The 24,465-nt window shown below is 46.1% G+C and overlaps 1 protein-coding gene across 1 annotated transcript in view; it reads left to right on the plus strand.

Moving 5' to 3' along the window:
* The window catches only part of SLC4A8 (solute carrier family 4 member 8), a 324,851-nt gene that overhangs the window by 150,984 nt on the left and 149,402 nt on the right, over nt 1–24,465 (plus strand). The window contains exon 2 of the mRNA XM_075337135.1: nt 16,560–16,641. Within this exon, the coding sequence (XP_075193250.1) occupies nt 16,560–16,641 (82 nt within the window). The remainder of the gene's footprint in view (nt 1–16,559; nt 16,642–24,465) is intronic.

Raw genomic sequence — 24,465 nt, forward strand, 5'->3', positions numbered from 1 at the left:
CCAGAAGTGTCTTGTTAGATCTATGGTCCCAACTGGTCTGCCTGATGTGAGTGTGTTGCGCCTACTTCTACCCCAAGTGGAACACGGCCCCCAGGTGGCTGGCTTCAGTGACTGGGGAAGTCCCATGCCTCGTGATGCCACCCCCTATCTACCCTGAGCCACACACCGCCCCCCACCCCGTGAGAAGGCTCCTAAGCTGTATGTAGAGTGTGAATGTGGAACACCGGTGATTAACCCCAACTTTCCCTGAGATGGATACTGCACCTTAACGGAGGTGTAGTACCCTGTGGCGACCAGTGCCTCAGGGGCGCCACATGTGGAATACCAAACGGATTTTTTTATCTGGATGAAATTCGGACCGATTTATTATACGCAAATGTGAGTGATCCATATAGCTGAAGATCAGACGAGACTTCTATTGGTAGGCGGCTTTACTAAATTTAAACAAATTTAACTCCATTTTTACCAGAAAAGACCTTGAAGAAATATACTTGGAAACCTTCCTTCACTGATGCTAGGTCTATGCCCTTTCCACAATGATGCTGCATGGCCTTGATCTCAGCACAGGGAAGCTGTAATGGGAAATGATTTGCAGAAAAGGCGTTTTACAATTGATTTCCTTTTTCTTTGTGTTGCAGTGAGTTGAAGGTCGCATTAGAAAGAGGGCAAAGAAATGTATGAAGGTATCCGTGTTTGCCTGAAAGAAGGAAAAACTTAAAGGGAACCTGTCACCAGTTTTGGGGCCTATAAGCTGTGGCCACCACCAGTGGGCTCTTATATACAGCATTCTAACAGGCTGTATATAAGAGCCCAGGCCGCTGTGTAGAACATAAAAAAAATCACTTTGTAATACTTACCTAAACGACTGCTGCGGTGAAGTTGGGTCAGATGGGTGTCTTCGTTCTCCAGTGCCAGCGCTGCCTCTTTCGGCCATCTTTGTCGTCCTTCTTCTGAAGCTGGGGTGCTTGACACGTCCTACATCATGCACACGCGCCGGCATTGAGGTCCTGCGCAGGCGCACTTTGATCAAAGTATTGTAGTGCGCCTGCACGAGACCGGCAAGTGTGTATGACGTAAGACGCGTCATGCACACAAGCTTAAGAAGGAGGACGAAGATGGCCGAAAGAGAAGGCTCTGGTACCGGAGAACGAAGACACCCATATGACCCAACTCCACCGCAGCAACCGTTTAGGTAAGTATTATAAAGGGTTTTTTACGCTCTACCCAGCGGCCTGGGCTCTTATATACAGCATGTTAGAATGCTGTATATAAGAGCCCACTGGTGGTGGCTGCAGCTTATAGGCCCCAAAACTGGTGACAGGTCCCTTTTTAAGCTTTTATATTTTGCCTTGCCCAATCATTTAGTTTTTGTTTTTTTTTCAGATTAGCAGCAAATAATTCTAAAAATGGGATACAATACGGATAAGCGGTACGTTCAAAGCACTACTTTAGTTTTTGTTGTTAAATTTATTTTACCGCTGGATTGGTGCGTGTAATCTCAAGGTCCCTGAGCCTACTTTTATACTTACCCACCTCCGTCTTTATCAGCTATCGCCACTGCTCCTGTCGGTCTCTAGAGATTTGTGACCTGCCGGGGTTCCATGGAGCGCACTAGAGGTCACAAAATAATACAACTTTATGAGAGACTTCATTCTTGCTCTCGTAGACTTGTATGACTAATCATCTAATGTATTTACAGGTTGGACTATCCTTATCATTGTATTCCTTCATAGGAGTACTCTGCTGTATAATGAATACTCAAGAACATAAACTGAATTTTCCCCTGTACTTGCAGGTGATAGGAGCCATCTTGTCTAAAATAATTGACTTCCAATTGTTTTATTGCTCGAAAGCATCTAACGTACAAAAGATCAATACTGTATTTGTGTATGCAGCTCCTATGCAGACCTATATATCTGCAATTTAAAAGTTCAAACCATCCCTTCATCCCCGATTCATCAAGACCGGTGTTTATCATTCCGGTGGGGATGAGCGGGCGGGGTGGTGTGCGAGGCGCTTGATTTAATTACGAGGTCCACTCCTCTTAATGAATTGGGGAGGTGCGTAGTAGTGTGTGTATTACCAAAAAAATCTTCAGTTATTGGCAGGGAACAGCCCTGCTTGCCATGAATTTGACTAAACGGGAGTCGTCAAGCCCCATCACATCCACTTTTTGGCATGGCTCCAACAAAATGGTGTGAAAACGCCAAAAGTCACCAAACATTACGCATCACGCTAAAATTTTGAGACTTTTCAAAGCTAAACACTAGAATTCTGGTGTAAACACTTGGATGAATTGGGGCCTTCATGTCTTTATCCATCCCTGTGTCCCACTTTTTTCTAACCTATAAACAGAGAAGGTCTACAAAAAAAACCAAACAAGCAGATCAGACTGCATATTACTATTAGGCCGGGGTCACACTTGTTTGTGACTCGTGCGAGTATCGGATCGCACTGCCCGGACCGGCCGCGGCTCTCCTGAGAGGAGCCAATAGATATACATATAGCGGAGACGCTCCTGGCAGAAGAAAAGCCAGTGGGTCCGGGTAGTGTGATCCGATACTCGAGCGAGTCACACGCAAGTGTGACTCCAGCCTGGAAGTTATTTACAACTGAGACCATCCTCCTTTCAACATTTTTTTCCAAAATCAGTGTTCCTCGTATTACAAATAATAAAATTAGGTGTTACTCACCCTGCCCAGGTCCATAGCTGCATCTCCACCGCTGCTTCTGTGATATAACAAAAGCGCTGCAGCAAATCACTGGTCTCAGAGGCTCTGCTGATGGACATGGCATCAGCTGGAGAGACCAGCCATTTACTGCAGTGCTGTTGATGTTAGATCAATGGAGCAGTGCTGGAAATGCCTGGCTGGACCAGGGGAGGGGGGCTAACGGCTACTTTTGTTATTTCTAATTCAAGTGATGTGTTTTGGAAAAAGAAAAAAAAAATAGGGAAATCCCTTTTTAAACACAATTTTTTATCAAAGCTATGTGCATTGATTATACAAGATGTTTAGGTATCATCGGTTCAGATGAGTTCCCTCTTTAAAAATCAACACCTTTTGTATCCTGATAATAGGGCAAGAGTCCTCTTATTTTCTGGCCTGCACAATGTTTTACCTGCAAGTTCAATAGTTTTTACTTCCATGCTGTGATTTCTTCTGTAACTTCAGACAGCTTCTTTCATCCATGATCATGTTTTTTTGGGAAGTCGCACGTGGGACCAAAGGCCTGATGGGACCCACTACCACCTAAGGAAATAAATGTGTTTATTACCTCTGTACCATGGGATCAAAAGCTGGGGAGAGGCCAGCTTGTCAAGGTTTTAAGAGACTACAATGGACCAAGTGTCACTTTTATTTGGCACAGTAGAGCTAGTCATGGGAGACAGGTCTGAGGGCCAAAAATATGTGTGAAAATGGATGTGACCCATTTTGGGTCAAATATAGCACTATTCACCACCCACCCTTTATTTTTTTATGGGTTGGTCTCTAAGCTCAATATTGTTCTTGATCTATGTCTCGGTCAACATTTAAATGGGTTTTCCCATCTCCAAGATCCTATTGTAACACCCCGGGGTCGAGGGGTTTTCACCCGAGACGTAGAAGAGGGAGGGAAAGAGGTGGACGGGAGGCAGGAATGGAGGATGGGGGTGGTAGTGATGGCTAGGAAAGTCTTTTGTGATCGTGACGCCACCTGTGGTACACAGCCAGGGATGGGCCGCCACTGCAAGTGCTGCTCTCCGGGTCTGATGGTGATGGTCGCAGCCGGGATTGTGTCGCTCCCCACAGGCGGACTGGGGTTACCCCGGGGAGGATGATGGAGCGCGGACAGGGGTGGTAGTAGTCCCCGTTGGCGCTGCAGCGCTGGGCGCCGGCGCCGATAAAGGAGAGGCAGAGACAGGGGCTGAGGTTCCAGGTCTTTTACTCAGTTAGTTCAGGCGCTGCCCCAGAGTACCGGTCTCTGCCACGATGAGCTCCAGCCAATTCCAAATCCGTGGAAGGTCTGATCTGGTGTGTGTGCCAGTCTATGGGCCCTTCCTCCTTTGATGCAGTAAGTATCTGATCCCCGTGGTGTAAAGCACTTGGGGATCCTGGTGTCAGTAAAGTGTCCCATTCTGTATGCTGATAGCGCGGTTCCGATGTGGGGCTGGTCAAGGACCTCAGCCTCGGATCCTATATGCTATTTGGCTGCAAGCTGTGTGGGATGGGTCCGGTGACTTTTCTAGCCGTTCCCCGCTACCCTTGCAGAGTTGGTAGACAACGTGAAGTATGCCTGCCCTAGGGTTCTGTACCCCGACATCGCCGGTCCTGTGGAAGCAGCCGTCTGCTTCTCCCCAGCGACCGTGTTGAATGACTTGGCCGACAGAGCTGCTCGCGGCACGTCCGCTCTGCTCTGTGTCTGTAGCTGTTCTCCTCTTATTGTTGTAGTTGTGTTGCGTGTTCCAAGCTGTTGCTCCCAGCCACTGCCACCGGCTGGTTCACTACTCTCACTAGGTCAACCTGCTCTTCCCACTGTGTGCTCCTGACTCCCCCTAGTAGTTGCTTCTCCCTGATCCTGAGTCCCCGGTTCCAGTGGATCGGGGACCCCCTGGTGCGGTGGCGTTCTGTAAACCCAACCGCTGTAGTGACCCCCTACTGTGACCTGACCCTGTCCCAGTCCTCATTGGGGAGGGCCACCCAGTGTTACTGTATGTCTGTGTGAGTAGAAACCGGTACCGACCTTCCTTGGACCCAGGATAAGTACTACACCCTAATGGAGGTGCAGTACCCTGTGGCACCTGAAGCCTCAGGGGCGCCACACTATCGCAATATGTAGTAGGTGTAATAACAATAATAATGATATTAGCAAATACCTCCAATTAGAAATGTAATATAGTTTTAGTGATACAGCTATGTCACTTACCTCATATACAGGGTATTTTAGATCGGTATACATAATCACGTAATCATGGCTATGAGTCACTAATGAACTGCCACTATATGCGTGGACTTAACCATGGATACCCAAGCTGCAAGGCCCCGCACACGAGGTAAGGGACATGGCTTTATCAGGAGAACTATACTACATTTCTAATTGGAAATATTATAATAATAATAATTTTTTTTGTAATGCTGAGAGAGACCCCATCATCACCGCACAAACACCAGCACTACCGCCCCCACCATCACCGCACACGCATGCACTACTGCACGCATCATCACCGCACACGCAGGCACTACGGCATGCATCACCGCACACGCAGGCACTACTGCACGTATCATCACCGCACATACACTGGCACTACCCCACGCATCATCACTGCACACGAAGGCACTACCGCACAGATCATCACCGCACACGCAGGCACTACCGCACGGATCATCACCGCACACGCAGGCACTACCACACGTATCATCACCGCACAAACATACCGCACGTATCATCACCGCACAAACATACCGCACGTATCATCACCGCACATACACTGGCACTACCGCACGCATCATCACTGCACACGAAGGCACTACCGCACGGATCATCACCGCACACGCAGGCACTACCACACGTATCATCACCGCACAAACACCGGCACTATCGCCCCCATCATCACCGCACACGCAGGCATTACCTCAGTGACGTCCCCGCTGACAGCGTAATTCACTTCAGTTGCTGCGTGGAGATGATAGAGAGCCCCTTATTACCCCAATTGCCACCGCACCAGGGCAATTAAGGGATGAGCCGGGTAGAGTCTCGGGACTGTCGCATCTAATGGATGCGGCAATTCCGGGCTACTGCTGGCCGATATTGATAGGCTGGGGGGGCTCCCCATAATGTAGAGCTCCCCATCCTGAGAATACCAGCCTTCAGCCGTGTGGCTTTATCTTGGCTGATATCAAAATTGGTGGGGACCGCACGCCGTTTTTTTTTTAATTATTTATTTATTTATTTTACTGCAAGATATAGACCCGCCCACCTGCGGCTGTGATTGGTTGCAGTGAGACAGCTGTCACTCAGCGTGGGGGCGTGTCTGACTGCAACCAATCATAGGCGCCGGTGTGCGGGGGAAGCAGTGAATACGAGATTGAATAATGGGCGTCCGGCATTTTCAAATCAGGAGAAGCCGCCTGAGCCTTGTGACAGCCGTGCAGCGCCGCGCCGATGATCGGTGAGTGCGTGAGACTGAGTGAATGAGTCAGTGAGAGAGTGAGTGATTTTCTGACAAGCAATGAATTTATATCACTTCTGGGCATGCTCAGAAGTAAAAACCGAATCCGGTACATGCTTCCGGCGTTTGACGCATGCCACCGGATTTGGCGTGCATAGACTTTCATTATGCACCATGCCGCACAGCGCCACATCCGGCGCTATGCAGTTTTTTGCCGCTGGCAAAAAACGTTTGTCTCTGCGTTCTGTTCGGCTGCCGAAGTGATGATTTTTGCCGCATCCAGCACAAACCGGATCAAACGCGAGAACATGCGGCACAATCCGGCGCTAATAAGTCTATGAAGAAAAAACGCACCCGGCGGCAAAAAAAAACGGATGCGTTTTTCACGCAAAGCGCCGGATTGTGCCGCACAGCAAAAACCTGATGTGTGAACATACCCTAACCCTTCCCATTGAACCCTTCCCTTCACATTATATTTTACATCACAATCCACACATCACAATATCTACAAAAGACGCCTGACACAATTTACATTACACTGCTTGGTTACAATAACTCGATTGATGTATTAAGGGGAAGGAACGCGACAGCTCCCAGGCCACTTCCTTACACTTACAGGCTATGAATTAGAGAGCCTGCAAGCGGTGCACACTTCTTGCCAGGGTAACTGGCCACTTTTGAGACTGCAGGTTGGCCGGTTACCTAGGCAATGAACAGTAAACAACATAATTTTAAAAACCCTTTGTTCTTGTGAATCGAGAGGAATTTTAAAAAATGGTAAATTGTTTGCAAAAGTTGGTTGTTTTAGCGAGAACTTTTCAAGTTTTCCCATTTAAGTTCTTAAAAAAGAACTGTGCTTTCAACAAACTTTGCAACTCTAAGGGGCACTTTGCACACTACGACATCGCAGCTGCGATGTCGGTGGGATCAAATCGAAAGTGACGCACATCCGGCGTCGCAGTTGATATCGTAGTGTGTAAAATCCTTTTTGATACGATTAAGGAGCGCAAAAACGTCCAAATGGTATCATCGGTGTATCATCAGTCATTTCCATAATTTCGGAAGGACCGATGTTACGATGTTGTTCCTTGTTCCTGCGGCAGCACACATCGCTTTGTGTGAAGCCGCAGGAGCGAGGAACATCACCTTACCTGCGTCCTGCGGCTCATGCCGGCTATGCGGGAGGACGGAGGTGGGTGGGATGTTTACATCCCGCTCAGCTCCGCCCCTCCGCTTCTATTGGCTGCCTGCCATGTGACGTCGCTGTGACGCCGCACGACCCGCCCCCTTAATAAGGAGGCGGGTCGCCGGCCAGAGCGACGTCGCAGGGCAGGTGAGTGCATGTGAAGCTGGCGTAGCGATAATGTTCGCTACGCCAGCTATCACCATGATATCGCAGCTGTGATGGGGGCGGGGACTATCGCACTCGACGTCGTAGTGTGCAAAGTGCCACTAAGAAACCTTGTAATGTATCTTATCAGAGAAATCAGCTAGATGCCCAACTTATCAGACATTTCTTCCCTTCACCTGCTTCCAGAAGTCACCATACACTGAAAAAGCAGCTCAAGACTGTCTTGTTTAGAAAAGGCAACTGTCATGTGACTTGGCCCATTATACTCTACACTGTGAATTATTATGCAAAAAATATTTTTTCATATTTTCCTAAATTAACTTTATGAATTGCAGTCATTGTTATTTTCCAGTCATCTACTATTTGAGTATAATTGAAATGTTTTTGCTCAATTGCCTATGAAAACAGTATATTTTTAAAAATAATAAACACTCAAAATGCACTTAAAATGCATGTTCCAAATTATTATGCACAGCAGAGTTTTCAACCTTTTTATTTTTATTTTGAAAAACAAAATGGTCAATTGTGAAATTATAAGCATTATCAGCTTATTACAAAATTAAATCAAACAGTTTTCAAGTCAAAACTTCATTCTAGGTGATGTTACATTTGCACATAGGACCCCTGGTTTGAAAGAAGCTTCTGAACTGTAGACTGTGAGCCCTCGCGGGCAGGGTCCTCTCTCCTCCTATATTAGGCTATGTGCGAACGTTGCATAATTACATGCAGTTCCGCTGCGCTTTGTAGCGCAGCGTAACTGCATGCGTCCTGCATAATCTATGGAGATTGTGCAGGGGCCGTGCGCACGTGGCGTCTTAGAGCGCAGCGCTTTGGCTACTGCCCGAAGCGCGCGTTCTAAGAAGTGACATGTCACTTCTTCCGTGCACTTTGCCGGCAGCCCCTGCACTGTCTATGGCAGGAGCTGCAGGCAGAGCGCACGTTCTCTGCCGGCACCATGTGCTTCAGAACGGAGCTTTTCAGCTGCGCTCTGAAGCGCACCTTTTCGGTGCGGTGCAGAGCGCACACGTGCGCACATAGCCTTAGTCTGTTTTGTACTGTTAATGATTGTTGTATGTATACCCTCTTTCACTTGTAAAGCGCCATGGAATAAATGGCGCTATAATAATAATAATAATAATAATAACTCTCGTCCATTGAATTTGTCAGTTTTTGGATGCTTTGTACTTCAATTGTTTTGCATGTGACCGAATATCCTCCCATAGCTGTTTCTTAGATGAAAACTGCCTCCCGCCATCATAGACACTCCTTTTGATGATGCTCCAGAGGTTCTCAATGGGGTTGAGGTCAGGAGAAGATGGTGGCCACACCATAAGTTTGTCCTCTTTTATGCCCATAGCAGCCAGAGATGCAGATGTGTTATTTGCAGCATGAGACTGTGCATTATCATGCATGAAAATGATCTTGCTGCAGAATGCACGGTTCTTCTTCCTGAACCATGGCAGGAAGTGCTGTTTTAGAAACTCCACATAGATTATGGAGTTCATCTTTACCCCATCTGGAATCCTAAAGGGGCCGACAATCTCTCTCCCCATGATTCCACCCCAAAACATTACTCCACCTCCTCCTTGTTGGCGCCTTAGCCGTGTTTTCATGGGGTGTCCATCAACCAGCCATCCTCCACTCCATCTATATGGACCATTGAGCGCTGCATGGCACTCATCGGTGAACAAAACAGTTTGGAAGTCAGTCTTAATGTATCGTTTGGCCCACTGGAGCCGTTTCTGCTTGTGAGCAGTGGATAGAGGTGGTCGACAGGATGGCTTACGCACAACTGCAAACCTCTGAAGGACCCTGCATCTTGTTGTTCGGGGGACTTTTTTAGGCACCAGCAGCTTTAAAAACTTGTCTGCTGCTATGACAAGGCATTTTAGCAGCTGCTCTTTTAACCTAATGCAATTGCCTGTTGGAAACAGTCCTCAATTTTTCCTTATCAGCACGCACACGTGTGTGCTGTGAATCAGCTACATACTTCTTGATTGTGCGATGATCACGATGAAGTGTCTTGGCAATGTTGATTGTAGTCATGCCTTCACCTAAATACTCCACAGTTTGTTGCTTCTCAGCAGCCGACACATCCTTTTTCTTTCCCATTTTGGCAAAAAATGTAGGCTGCTTAATAATGTGGAACGGCCTTCTTAAGTAGTCTGGCCTTTATTTGGACACACCTTCCAAACTAATGTGCACAGGTATCTGCAATTGCTTTCAGTGATATAAAGAGCCCTGACACACATCACCAGCAATGAGTTTAAATGACAAACAAAAAATTTCTGACCTTATCACTCCTAAACTCTTTTTTGAACACCGTGTATTGAGAGGAGAGGGGGGGATAAGAGGAGTGAGCAGCAGAGAAGGGAACAGCAGAGGCAGACAGAAAAAACATTACAGCTCTGGAACAAATGTTTCACCGCACATCAGAGGTTGATTCAGCTCAAGACAGCTCAGCTCAGCTCTTCTATATAATATTCTTCCATGTTGCTGCTGCTTCATTTAGGCCGGTTTCACACATCCGGCTTTTCGCTTGTTTGCCGGATCCGGCGCTCTCCCATACAGTGACTACAGTACAGTGACAGCGCAACAAGCGCCGGTCACATGCTGTCATGTGACCGGCGCATGTGACCCGGAAGTTACAGCGCTGTCACTGTACTGTATTGTCTGTACGGGAGAGCGCCGGATCCGTCAAACAAGCGAAAAGCCGGATGTGTGAAACCAGCCTTAGGGAGCTAAAAGAGTGAATGAAGAGCAGGCATTCCTGTGTGTGCTGAGCTATGTATGGGAGGGATCACTGCAGCTTACCTGCCCCCAGCTCAAAGTAGGTTACAAATTACAGATCTAGCATGCAGAGGGGAAAACTGGTGAGAATGCAGGATAGAAGTCAGATAATGGCAAGAAATGGTGTTATTCCTATTGTTGTCATACAGGACAGCTTATTCTGAAAAGTTGCCTATAAGCACAGTTACCCTTTAAGACAACGCCTATAAACCACCTCGGATCTCCGTATAAATGTAGTGGCAGAGCAGTAAGTGGACACTGGGCTGTTTATCCTCCTGCCAATAGTGGCAGAATTTCTATTAACTATAATTATTTTTTTTCTTGTTTTGAAAGCCTCAGTCTCATTAGTGTGGAATGTATCCTTATCTAACTGCAGAATTTATGTGAAATGAGCAATTATTATCACGATAATGAGACTTCATGCTCTACTAAACTAGGTTATTATGTAACACTGCGCATCTAAGAACCCGCAGAGTAGATTGAGCATGACAATATGGTGGTGACGGCCTTTCCTGGGTGCAAAGCTCTTGTAGTACAATATTTGTTTTAAAAATCACTTGTATTTCATAAATCCATAAAACAAAGATCTGAAATTTTGCAATGGATGTTGTTACAAATTTTTTTGTTCTGCTTATTAGACTCCTTTTCTTTTGCCCATCGTTTTCTGCACTTTCCCTTTTAATTCCCTACTAAAATCATTTGTCAAATCCATTAGGGATCAGATTATAGTTTTCTATTGAAGTCTTAGAAGAAGGAAGCCATTGCAGATACAGACATAGGCAAAGAGATACTAGAGAGCAGCAGCAGTACCATCTCTGTAAGTGTTTAATCTCACCCCAGAGCTAGATTCACAGATGTGCTGCTTCATAGTGCCCTTCTTGCTTTTTCTGTTCCTGTGGGTGTTACATTAGGGTACTTACAGGAACTTGGGGTGTGTGTGTGTCTGTGTGTCTGTGTGTTATATGGGAGACTTCATAGTCGTTAAATCTCTATTCACTCTGCAGCAAAGCTTAGAAAAGTTGACAGTCACATAATGGTCAGATATACTGTTATTACACACATCTGCTTCAGCTGAAACTTTACACTCACTTTGAGTAACATAGAGTGATGGTGGCTTACCGTATTTTTCGGACTATAAGACGCACCGGACCATAAGACGCACCCTGGTTTTAGAGGAGGAAACTAGGAAAATAAAATTTTAAGCAAAAAATGTGGTCATGACACACTGTTATGGGGCGAGGATCTGCTGTAGACACTGTTATGGGGGTAATGTCCCCAAATTCTCTACTAAGGTACCCCATCCTGGCAATGATCCTCCTGCCTTGTATATGATCCCCATCCTTGTATATATGTACCCCATCCTGGTATAGCCCCCATCCTGATAAATGCCCCCATCCTGATAAATGCCCCCATCCTGATATATACCCCCATCCGTGTATAGCCCCCATCCTGCTATATACCCTCATCCTGATAAATACCCCCATCCTGGTATATGGCCTGTTTCCTGTGGCACAGAAAAAAATAAACATTAATACCTTTCCTCACTCGAGCAGCATCAATCCCCATCCTTGTGTGTGTGTGTGTGTGTATATATATATATATATATATATATATATATATATATATATATATATATATATATATATATATATATATATATATATATATATATATATATATATATATATATATATATATATGTATATATATATATATGTATATATGTATATATATATATATATATATATATATATATATAATGTCCCTCATCCTGGTATAGCCGCCATCCTGGTATGTGCTCCCATCCTGCTATATACCCCATCCTGGCATATGGCCGCATCCTGCTATATACCCCATCCTGGCATATGGCCGCATCCTGCTATATACCTTATCCTGGTGTATGGCCGCATCCTGTGTCACACAAAAAAAGAAACATTCATACTCCCTTTTCCTCACTCCACGCAGAATTGCTCGTCCTCCTGTCTGTGCCAGCAGCAGCACACTGACCTGTGTGGAGCCGGCCACTGTTCCCTGCAGCATTGTGATGTCCTCCTGGAGAGCGGTGAGCACGGCTCCACACAGATCAGCGGGCTGGCAGACAGGAGGACTCCGCGATGCTGCAGGGAACGACCGGTGAGTATACCGTACTTATTCACTGCCCCCCCCACGCTGATGATGATACGCTGGGGGCAGTGAATATAGCCGCACATGATCACTCCAGGCTGTAGTTGCCAGGGGTGATCACGCGGGACGGCTCTTTACACGCACCCCCTGCCCATCATCCCGCCCACCTGTAAGCGCTGGCTTCAGCGCTGAGAGATGATGGGTGTGAGGATGCATGTGTACCGCCCCGCTCTCAGCAGCCGAGCCGCTCGCATCCGGCCCTTCTGTGGGTGGCTCGAGGGTCTCCGGACCCGGGGGCCTCACGGTCACTTCAAATGAAAAGGGGGAGTGATGGGATGGTGGATTTAGGACGTATATGTACGGGCTGAGCTGTACGGAGTTCGTGACGCCACCCACGGTGTGTGGTGATATTGGACACCACCGCTGCAGTTACGGGGCACCCGGGGGAGATGTTTTGCAGCAAGTTGTTAACCCCTCCGTGGGCAGGGATGGTGGCCCAGGGACCCGTTGGGGGATTGGCGGTTAAGGGAGATGGGCGACCGCAGGGTGCTGTTGTACTCACTATTAGAAACACACACGAGTCTCTGGTAAACCAAGGTGATGGTGGTCGGTGCCCGCAGCCGGCTTCGTTCGGGTTCCCCCACCCAGGTGGTGGTCTCTGTCTTTCTCCTGCACCTGTGTTAGAACGGTGGACTGCCTGTGTTTGCAACTTCAGGAGTCTGCTCCTGGCTTGTGGTCGGCTGAGGAGCCCTTTGCCCGCAGACGCTGGCCCGTGGGATCTCTGAGCCGTGGCGGTGGCCTTTTATCCCCCTCGGTGGGCTGTTGCCTTCAGTCGGGACTTGGGGTGGGACAGGACCTCTAGTCCTGGCCGCAATCAGTTAATTAGCTAGCCCCCAGTCACTTCTGGACCTAGCTTCAGGGTCTGAGTACCCCCTTTTGTGCTCCGGTTTCCGAGTCAGTTCCCCGGGTCGGTACCGGCGGGCCACTACCCTGTCCCGGTCCACCTCGGTTCCACCGAGCCGTCTTCCCGGCTCCTGCAGACAGAGACCGCCGTCTGCCTCCTAGCCAAAGGCACCAGGGCTCCTACCCTGGCACCTGTTCAATTTGGGTTCTCGCCTCTGCTGGAGCTGGACACAGCTCCAGCCCACACTCCTCTCCAACTTGAACTCTAAAACTCTCTCTCCTTCTCTCAACTGACTTTTTCCCCACCCTGGGCTGTCTAGGACTCCTTGGTGGGCGTTTTCCAACCGCCTGGTTCCACCCCCTGGTGTGTCTATCAAGCCCTGAGGGGGGTGACTAGGGTTTTGAGGTTGACTGTGTGTTACCTGTGAGGGAAGGGTGTAATGCGGGGCCCTATTTGTGACTACCTGGTCTGGCCAGGGCGTCACACATGCATATGAAATGAGCGGGTCCACGTTGTCGCGGCAGGCGCTACTACAGCCTGTGCATGCCCCCGATGATCTGCTCCACCGCAGCACCCTTATTCCCCGCAGCGCTACATTCAGACTATAAGGCGCACTCCCCACATTGCCTCAACATTTGTATGATGTATGAGATCAACCTGTAGTGGACTTTCTCACTTCAAGGACCCAAAAGCAGCCAATTATTTTGCATCTGTTATGTTCAACACTTGTTTCATAATTCTAGTTGGACTGACTTTTTTTTTTTTTTTTAAAGGATTAATCTGGGACTTTTTTTTTCTCTATTGGGCTAAGCAGTTATCAGCAGGTAGTTGCTGACCTTCTTCTTGTTCTACTTTATGATGTTCTCTACTGACTCAGACTACTCCTGATGGTGATTCTTTTTCCTGTGGTGTCACATCAACAGAGCAGTTTCTTCTCTTCTGCTCTGCTCTGGTGATGCAGCATCACTGCCAACATCATGCCAGCTGGCTCCCTTGTCAATAAACATGAAGTTGGCAGTGATGCCTCTTCAACAGAGCAGAAGCGAAGGAATTGCTCTGTAGATGTGACATCACAGGATACAGGAGTATCGCCAGCAGGAGCGGTCTGACCGCTCTGAACCAGGATCGATCGAAGCAGGCAGAACAGAGAGTTACCAACTGCCTGTTAATAAACCCTTAGCCTGGTAGGAAACCCTTAAACCCTTAAATACTTAGCCTCGTAGAAAAAAGAAAGTCTTGGCTAACCCCTTTAAAGGGAATCTGTGACCAGGAGTTTGCAATGTAAGCTGAGGACAGAAGATTTAAAAAGAAAAAAGGGCTGTGTTTCTCTTATCTGTGTGAGCTATTGTTTACTCATACTAAAGGGTTTATTGCGCTGTGATTAACATTTGTGTGACTCCTCTGCACATGCAGAGCAGACTGGCATGCCTCCTGCTGTGATTGACACCTCACAGTCAATGCACAATCTCTATAGAGGACCTGATGTAGGCAGCTCCCAGCTCTGCTACACTCAATTCTGAAATAAAGTCAGAACAGCTGCACCCTATAATCTAAGAGTTTCAGAATCTCTTTGCCTACATTATGCTGCTCTCAGATGAAGTAGAAAAAACTAGTGACATTCCCTTAAGTATTATGCTCTTTTCAACACCTGATATCTGCCACACATGCGCACATTCTGAACCCCATCTGTCTTGGGACCAAACAGCAGAGCTTCTTGATTTATACAACCCCACTGACTATATTCTCTACACTTGATTTGTATATGGATTTTGATTTGGAATTAATTTAAAATTTGCTACCACAGAGCTAAAAACATTTCACAGATTTTGGATAAGAAATGTAAAACCTTACTTACTGTACTGAAGGAGAAACAGATGTGTCACAGAATAAGTGGTAAATTTGGCATGGTTTTCATAAAGATATTGTATACAAGTACATTCAGATCCCTTCGGTGTACTTTTTTGTTTTGGTATGGCTTTTTAATCTTAGAGATCCCGACTTTCTGCTTAGTGCTTCATGCGATGTCCGGTTATCGCAACGTGTTTTACATTTTATTGAGATCTAATCATGTCTGAGTAGTTCTCAAATTTAATACCATTAAACAGAACTCCAGTTTTGGTAGGTTTACTCAGGGATAATTACAATATACAAGTCTGTGTTAAGCGGGCTTTACACGCTACTAGATCGCTACAGCGATCTCATTGGGGTCACGGATTTTGTGACGCACATCCGGCCGCTGTAGCGATCTCGTTGTGTGTGACTCCTCGGAGCAATTTTGGATCGTTGCAAAAACGGCCAAAATCGCTCCTCGTTGACATGGGGGTCCATTCTCAAATATCGCTGCTGTCGCGTGGGCGAAGTTGATCCTCGTCCCTGCGGCTGTACATATCGCTTCGTGTGACGCCGCAGGAACAAGGAACCTCTCCTTACCTGCCACACGCCAGCAATGAGGAAGGAAGGAGGTGGGCGGGATGTTCGTCCCGCTCATCTCCGCCCCTCCGCTTTGATTGGCCGGCCGCTTAGTGACGTCGCGGTGATGCCGAATGTCCCTCCCCCTTGAGGGAGGGATTGTTCGGCAGTCACAGCGACGACGACGACCAGGTAAGTGCGTGTGACGCTGCCGTAGCGATAATGTTCGCTGTGGCAGCGATCACCAAATATCGGCATAACGATAGGGGCGGGTGCAATCACGCATCGGCTAGCGATGTCGCAGTGTGTAAAGCCCGCTTAAAATTCATTGTTTATGAACAAATGCATGAAGAATATTATGTGGATTATTTGTAAAAAAAAAAAAAGAAAAGTGTATGTACTTTTAGTCCTTAGTGGCTAAAGAGGGTTTGTATTTGTATATCTGCTCTTCTATTACGGTAATTTGAAGGTAGCCTATGTCTCGGTAAAGAAAGTCTCTCCTTTCACACCTCAACTAGTGAAAAAGTAAGGAAAAATATACATTTCTCTCCGAACCTGTGTTCAGGCTGTGAGGACTAGTGCTCTCCTTCATCTTGCACAATGAAGTGTCAGTGTAACATAGCAAAAGAATTAGAAAAACATGGCGCATCATAAAAATGTTATGGTGAAGCATGAAACCTAACCATGAAATGTCGGGATGATTTAGTCTTGCGGTTTTAACGGTTTCTCTGTCTGGAAGATTTCAATAGGTAATCACTTAGGTTTGACAAATGTACTTGTACTACTGTATATTATTATATTTAATTATGACACTTTATTATATTGCTTAACAGAGATCTGATGAAGAGGCTGTTGTAGATCAAGGGGGAACCAGCTCCGTCCTCAATATCCATTATGAAAAAGAAGAGCTTGAAGGTAAGAAAAAAATACAAGAAAACATGAAGACCACAAGGATATTATATAGATGGTGGCTTTATTTTATTTTCACTTTGTACAGCAGATCTCCATTTAAAGGGAATCTGCCACCATATGTTTGCTACCTAGTCTGAGAGCAGCATGTTGTAGGTGCGGAGATCCTGATTCCAGCCATGTGTCACTTACTGGGCTGCTTAGTATAGTTTTGATAAAATCACTGTTTAATCAGGAGGAGACTGTCATTAGAGGACTACTTGGTGTGCTGCAGGTAGTCCAGCATATTCATGAGCTCTGTATAACTGCTAGATCTGCAGCAGAGAAAACATTGATTTTATTAAAATGACAGCAAACAGCTCAGTAAGTGACACATCGCTGGAATCAGGGTCTCTGTCTCTACATTTTGCTGCTCTCAGATGGGGGAGCAAAAACCTGGTGACACATTCCGTGGAGACCCTTTTAATTTCATGTGGTTCAAGTTTTGATTAAAACGTCAAACACTTTAGTCAAATCTTCTTAAAAACATACAATGTAATAGCGTGCTCACAGGGACAAGGTGCAGAGGTTTTCAGGCGCATGTTCACAGCAATGATCTATACTGCTGTGGGACGAGTAACACATAAGAGTCTATATACAGCTTTGAGTATAATAAGCACTTCCACCTATATGTGAAGATATAGGTTAAGTAGGCCTATGTCTGTATTTGGTCCTGGTGGTATGAGGGGTAATTTACATATCACTGCAATATGAAAACATGTATTTATTTGTTAGTTTAATTATTATTATCTGTATTTTTATGCTAATTAGTAACTTACATTGCTCTGGTGTTGAAGACACCGATGTAAGAACAAAGGGAGATAGCAAAAAAGGAGCTTAATACAGTGGAGCCTCTCTTAACGAGTAACCCACTTAACGAGAATTTCGCTTAACAAGCAAAGCTTTCTGTAAATTTGTAACCCGGTTTACGAGAAAGCTTTGCTGTACGAGCAAAATCCTCACCGCACACACTTCCGGTTCCGTACATCCACCACGCTCTGACCCGCACTTGCAGTCCACACAAACACACACATGTACGCACAAACACACACGCACGCACATAAAGTATTATGCTCACCTTACCTTCCATTCCACCGCCGTCCTCATGGTTCTTGTAGTCCGCCGGTACATCGCGACGTCCTTGCGGCGAACTACAAGACCCAGGAGGCCTGCGATGGTACGGAAGGTAAGGTGAGCATATGTGTACCTTCAGTTCCATCGCCGGCCCCCTGGGTCCTGTAGTTCGCCGCTCCGCTCCACTCCAGGCTGTGCATTGGCAACCATAGCGACGAAGCAGGAACTTCCTGTCACCGCTACTCAAAGGCAGCGTGCTGGCCAATCAGAGGCAAGCGTCTCCTGCCTTTGACATCAGCGCTCTGGCTGCGGAAGTTCCTCCCTCGTCGTTATGGTAACCCGATACACAGCCCGTACCGGAGAACAGCAAGTCCCAGGAGGCCGACGATAGAATGGAAGGTAAGGTGAGCATAATATGTGCGTGTGCGTTTGTGTGTGTTTTGTGTGTGCGTTTGTGTGTGTGTGGGATGACACAATAGGGGACCAGGATGGGACATTTAACAAGCTGTGGAATGAATTGTCTGTATTGCAATGATTTCCTATGGGAAATCTTGCTTTGCTGAACGAGTAACTTGGTTAACAAGCACACTCCCAGAATGGATTGTTCTCGTTAACCAAGGTTCCACTGTATTGTAAATAGCAATTGCAATATGCTGCTTAAAGGGGTTGTCCACTACTTTTACATTTATGGCCTGTCCTTAGCATAAGTCATCAATGTTTGTTTGGCCAGGGTCTGACACCCGGTACCCTGCCAATCAGCTGTTATCGGTCCCGGCGGTAGCAGGCAGCCAAAAATGCTCAGTTCCAGAGCTGCTCCTTCTTCTGATAGTGGCCGCAGCCTAGTACTACACATCTACCTCATATTGATCTGAATGGGAGTTGGATGTGAAGTAATCGGCCATTATCAGAAGACGAGGTAGCTCCAGAACTCAGCATTTCTGACCGAGTGCAGCTGTTTGATGGGGGTGCAAGGTGCCGGTAACCACTTTAATATTGGAAGAGCAGATGCACATTTTAATCTTATAAATGACTTAACTTTTCTCACAAGGAATACCTCTTTATCAACTACTCACAGGATCGGTGATAACTTATACATCAGTGAGGGACGACCACTGATTCTGGATAAAAACTCACTGGTGGTAGCCGCAGCTCTTAAGGGAAAAGCCTCGTGATAGGTAGCCTGTAAAGAAAGTCTGTCACCCTCAAAAACTCAAATTGAACCATTTAAACACTCACACAGGGCACAATCATATAAAAATAAAACTTGTATTGGATATTTTACTGATTGCATTATATATATATAACCTACCGTTAGTATCAATATCAGATAAGTGGGGGTAACACCCGGTACTCCCACCTCTCAGCTGTTTTTAGCTTGTTTGGAGGCTTGAGGTAAATATTCATCAGAGATGTTCAGCTCTGTTTAATGTGTAGTGATCACTGATGAGAACCGCACACCGTTCTCTTTTTTTGGGGGGCTGATGTGCTGTTCTCCTCAGCGCCCACTATGCAATAAATGGAGCCAGGTCCAATTTTTGAGCCGAGCCTATGGTGTTTGTGGGTGGGGGTGTCTGGTGTCAGACCCCACTGATCTAAAGGCTGCTTTACATGTGTCGATTTCTCGTGCGATCGCATTTTCGATTGCACCTGCCCCCCTTCTTGCCCGTGTCGCATAATGTTATAACCCCCCCGTCACACGTACTTACCTTCCAAACGACCTCGCTGTGGGCGGCGAACATCCACTTCCTGAAGGGGGAGGGACGTTCGGCGTCACAGCGACGTCACACAGCGGCCGGCCAATAGAAGCGGAGGGGCGGAGATGAGCGGAACGTAAACATCCTGCCCACCTCCTTCCTTCAGCATTGCCGGCGGCCACAGGTAAGCTGCAGTTCATCGTTCCCGGGGTGTCACACGGAGCGATGTGTGCTGCCTCGGGAACGATGAACAACGGGACGCTAGATTTTTAGAAAATTAGTGACGTGTCAGCGATGAATGAGAAGGTGTGTATTTCTGCTCATTCATAGCTGTGACACGCTACGATATCACTAACGATGCCGGATGTGCGTCACTTACGACGTGACCCCGCCGACATCTCGTTAGATATATCGTAGCGTGTAAAGCCCGCTTTATACTCACTGGATGGGTGACCGATTTTTTTCAAGACATAAACATTGACCTGGTTATGACCAATTAACATGAAATGGTTTCTTACATTTGACAATTTGGATGCATTTAAAATATTATTTTTTTGCTGAGTAACACATTTATATAGAAGCATTTTAAGAAGTGATTGTTTTCTACCCCCCCCCCTTCCCTCCTTATGTCTTATTATATTTTGCACTGAGACTTAAAATGTAAGCCTTTCAGGAAATCCGTGCGCTATTGTTGGAATTTGCATTATTGTTTATTTATGTTTCTATGGCAACACAGCTTGACATTGTGCCAAGCAATTTATCCACAATAAATAATGCAGAGCTGCAGAAGGCATATTCCAATATTGTGCTGCTATTGTATGCCGGAACTTTGTAACGCTCGGCCGGGGACCCTAATTATCGTGGCAGGGTTGTCCTAGTGTGATGGTAAGAAAAAGGGGCTTGTAGTTAATCACCATAAGCTAAAAAAGGCTACACTAAACCTCACACTGCCCATCACTCGCCATCCAACACCGGAAGCAAACCCAACTCTGACAATAACGGACCAAATGGTGAAAGGGAAACTCAGTGATAAAATGGAACTCAATAGCCAACACAACATGGCGCTATTAATGCAAACAAAAAAATTGCACAAATGCAAAAGGAGTATTCACACTGCAATCAGTTTAGATGGTAACCATGTTGGAAAAAGACTGAAAGGGATGAACCACCGTCCAAGGCACCGGAGCTGGTAGATAAGCACACATTGAGTATTTGGTGAGTTTTCTACCTCACTGTTTGTTTGTAGCCAAAACCAGAAGTGGGACAATCCAAGGAAAAGTATAATAATGTAGAGGGTACAAGGAGGTGGCCAACTGTGTATTGGAATGTGTCTGTCTAATAAAGCCGCTGCAAGATGTTGTGCAGCCACCAGGTGGCAGCGTGGCCTAAGAGACCGCTTCCCTGAGCTCCTTGGTTAGGAAGGGGTTAGTTGCAGGGAGGTTGCGAAGGGTATAAAAGGGCCAAGAGGAGGAGAGTCCCCAGGATGGAGAAAGAGCAAAGAAGCCCCAAAGATATTGATTAGTGCTGATCCTCAGGGTTGAACCCACAGCAGGTCCAAAGATATTGCGTTCCCAGCTGGGGTAGTAGTCCGGACGGTGGGAGTGGCGGCTGTACCCTGGAAAGAATTCTCAACGATTCACCTGCTGTAAGTTTATAGTCAGTGTGTCCCTATAATAGAGTGGGAGCCAATGTGGGAACAGAGAGCGAGACTGCCACAAATGGCAAAGTCAGAGCCGGGTATGAGGAGCCTAGAGGATCTTACGGAGTCCCAGGTGCCAGGGGAGCCATCAGCCGGAAAATTGCAAGAAGTAGTGAAGACTAAAGAGAACCCCACTGGGGTCAGAAGTGGCGCCCTCAGGGTGCGGAATAGTGATGATGATAACCGTGTACAAAAGTTAGCAAGTAAAGTTGTTGGAAAGAAATCCCTTTGTTCAAGTTACTGATTCTGTGAATGAATGGACTGGTGAATGTTATACAAAGGAGCGGCGACCAGGGCTCATGGGGTTAATGTCCGGCTGAGGTAAAAAAAAAAACCTCACCATATACTCAACGTGTGAACATGGCCTTAAGTTTATTTTCCCACAATCTGTGTTTTTTGTGAGGTTTTGATGTTGCAGATTTTTTTCATCAGTTCTGCAGCCATCCACAACACGTCAGACAAGCACCGTAGGTCAGTTTAACAGCGTAAAATAAATAAATATGCACAGTGGGTATGAGACTTCTATTATGCAATCCACTTTGCTGGAACTGTAAAATTTTGTGCAGAAACAATAAACCGCATCAAAAACTCATTGTGGGTAAACTTGACCGTGGTGGATCTTGCGGTTTCATTATGGCGTTCCTAAGATCCCCATTTATAAAAGATTAAATAAATCTATTTAAAGGCCAGGTCATCATAGTTACACCCCTGAAGAGCCCCATGTACACCGATATCACTGCAGGGATGTAATGTCATGCAGATATAGGCACTTCATGCTCTTCTGAAGTAGGTGACCCGGTGCATACGTAACCGTGCTCTCTTGAAGTCAATGGAGAACTTTGTCTTTTGAGAGATTAGTGAAAGTCTCGGCACTTCTACACAGGTTCTGTCTCCTTACAAATTTAGGACATATGAGAAGAAATTAAGTTATGCACAAAGATGCCCATTGTCTTATGAGAACAAACCCTGCCCATTGATGTCTTTCTGGCCTTTTAGTCATATGAAATACTGTTCCCTAAGGTCATTGCATACCTTGGCATTCTCGCCCTAGCCGTGCTTTACATGCTTTCTTATTCATTCACTATGCTTTGTAAAATAATCCATTTAACCTGGAGCAAATGAGGCCGCTATTCCGCACAATAGCAGCTGTTGGCCGGTGTCTCTGGAGTTAGGGCACAGCCATCAGTATTCGCGTTCTCCATTACGCCGTCTACTTTTCCACATTGATTGCTCACTCTCTCCAACTAAAACTATGCACAGACTCAGAAAATAAAAGGATTTCCCAAATGTACCTTTTTGTATTCCCCAGGCTTGTACTGTGTAAAAATAACAAAATGATATGTACTAAGCTAACGTAGCACTACTACTGCCTCTCCGCCGCTGGCTCCAGTCTTTCTCAACAGAAGTGATGACGTGACATCTAGAACACTTCGCAATTATAGCCAATCACTTGGCTCAGTGGTGATACTATTCTCGTTGGGACGAGACCACTGAGCTCAGCAGTCACATATTGTAGCTGTGATGTTGCTGTTGCAGCCTGTTAGCAAAGGCCATATGTAGTGGCAGAAAGGCAGTCCTGGAGCAACGGTGGTTGGTAAAGCTCACTCATTTTGTTATTCTGTACTTTATCCCTAGGGAGTAAAAGTAATTTAAGAGTTTTCCCAAGACTAACATTGATGGCCTAGCCCACATATGTCACACTCCGGCCGCCCGCAGGATGATTTTATGTGGTGTGCCGTGCTATTCTATATGGGGGACCATGGGGGGGGGGGGAATTTTTCTTCATGAAGAACCATGTGGCGCCCATTAGTCTGTATAGAGGACTGTGTGGGGCCCATTATTCTGTATGGAGGATTATGTGGGGCCCATTATTCTGTATGGAGGGCTATATGGGGCCCATCATTCTGTATGGAGAGCTCTGTAGGGTCTGTCTCTATGGAGGACTATGTGGGGTACACTATTCTGTATGGAGGACTATGTGGGGCCCATTATTCTGTATAGAGGGCTGTGTGGTGCCCATTATTCTGTATGGATGACTTTATGGGGCCCATTAGGCTGTATGGAGGACTATGTGGGGCCCATTACGTTGTATGGAGGACTATGTTGGGCCCATTACGCTGTATGGAGAACTAAGTGGATCCCAAAACTCTGTATGAAGGGCTATTTGTGACCCATTATTATGTGTGGAAGACAATTTGAGGTCCATTAATCTGTAAGGAGGACTATGTGGGGCCCTCTGTGTACTTGAGTTTGACAACCCTGAGCTAACCTTTATTTCCTTTGGCAGCAGTTGGATGTAAGCAATGTATGGCGCAGAACAATACCACTACACACCTGGTGTCATAGCCTCTACCAAATACTGCAGTATATTTCCTGGACAAACTCATAAAATCTGGAAAACCCCTATGAGAACACTATATTAGTTGCAACATTGTCTATTGTTCTACATCTATATACACACATTGAAGCTTCTCGTCTTGTGTGCGTATGCTCTGTAGACCCACCCTGATGTACTCTACATGTTCTTACCGTGGGATCGCTGTGACGTCGCGAGTACTTTACTCCCACGTCTTGTATAACTAATCAAAGCTGTTAATGTGCTATTTTCCAACTCTCCAAGCTATTGAACGGCCTGTGTATAGACGTGTCTCTAATAATAGCCGCCTCTCCTGCAGAGAACGGCCGGTTACGTAAACATTTTCATATATCCAATAATATCAAGAAAATGGAAGACTAAGCAGTAAGTGGAGAATATATCTCTGCGTGGATATAGACTTTCAGTGACACATTTTTATCCCAGTCCTACTGACAGATCATTATTCTTCAGCTCTGACTATTTTAAAACCCTACGCAGAAGAAAAGCAGAAGCAAAATGAGCACTGGGTCATATCCTGCAGCACAATGCTTTCAACGAGCGTTTTATTGCTAAGAGGATTTTATTCACATTTATTCCACTATTTACGGCGGCATATTAAATGTAATCGGTATATCCGCGGTCTGCAGTATTTCTAAATTTAGAGCAAGAGTAAATATCACCCTGGGTTTTCTTTAGATGCTTTGTCTTATTGGATGTAATCTTTTTAACATTTTATTTTCACACTTAGACATGATTTCCCACAGTGGTAATTCTTTTGTATTAAACACAGAGCCACATTTTGTGTTCCCCATTTGGACACATAAGAGCTAAAAGTGGAAGACATTTAAATACATGGTGGCCCAGTGGTTAGCACTGTAGCCTTTGAATGCTGGGCCTCTGGGTTCAAATCCCACCAAGGACAACATCTGCAAGGAGTTTGTATGTTCTCCCCGTGTTTGCGTGGGTTT

The sequence above is a fragment of the Anomaloglossus baeobatrachus genome, chromosome 2, assembly GCF_048569485.1.
Source record: "Anomaloglossus baeobatrachus isolate aAnoBae1 chromosome 2, aAnoBae1.hap1, whole genome shotgun sequence".
Classification (NCBI taxonomy): Eukaryota; Metazoa; Chordata; class Amphibia; order Anura; family Aromobatidae; genus Anomaloglossus; species Anomaloglossus baeobatrachus.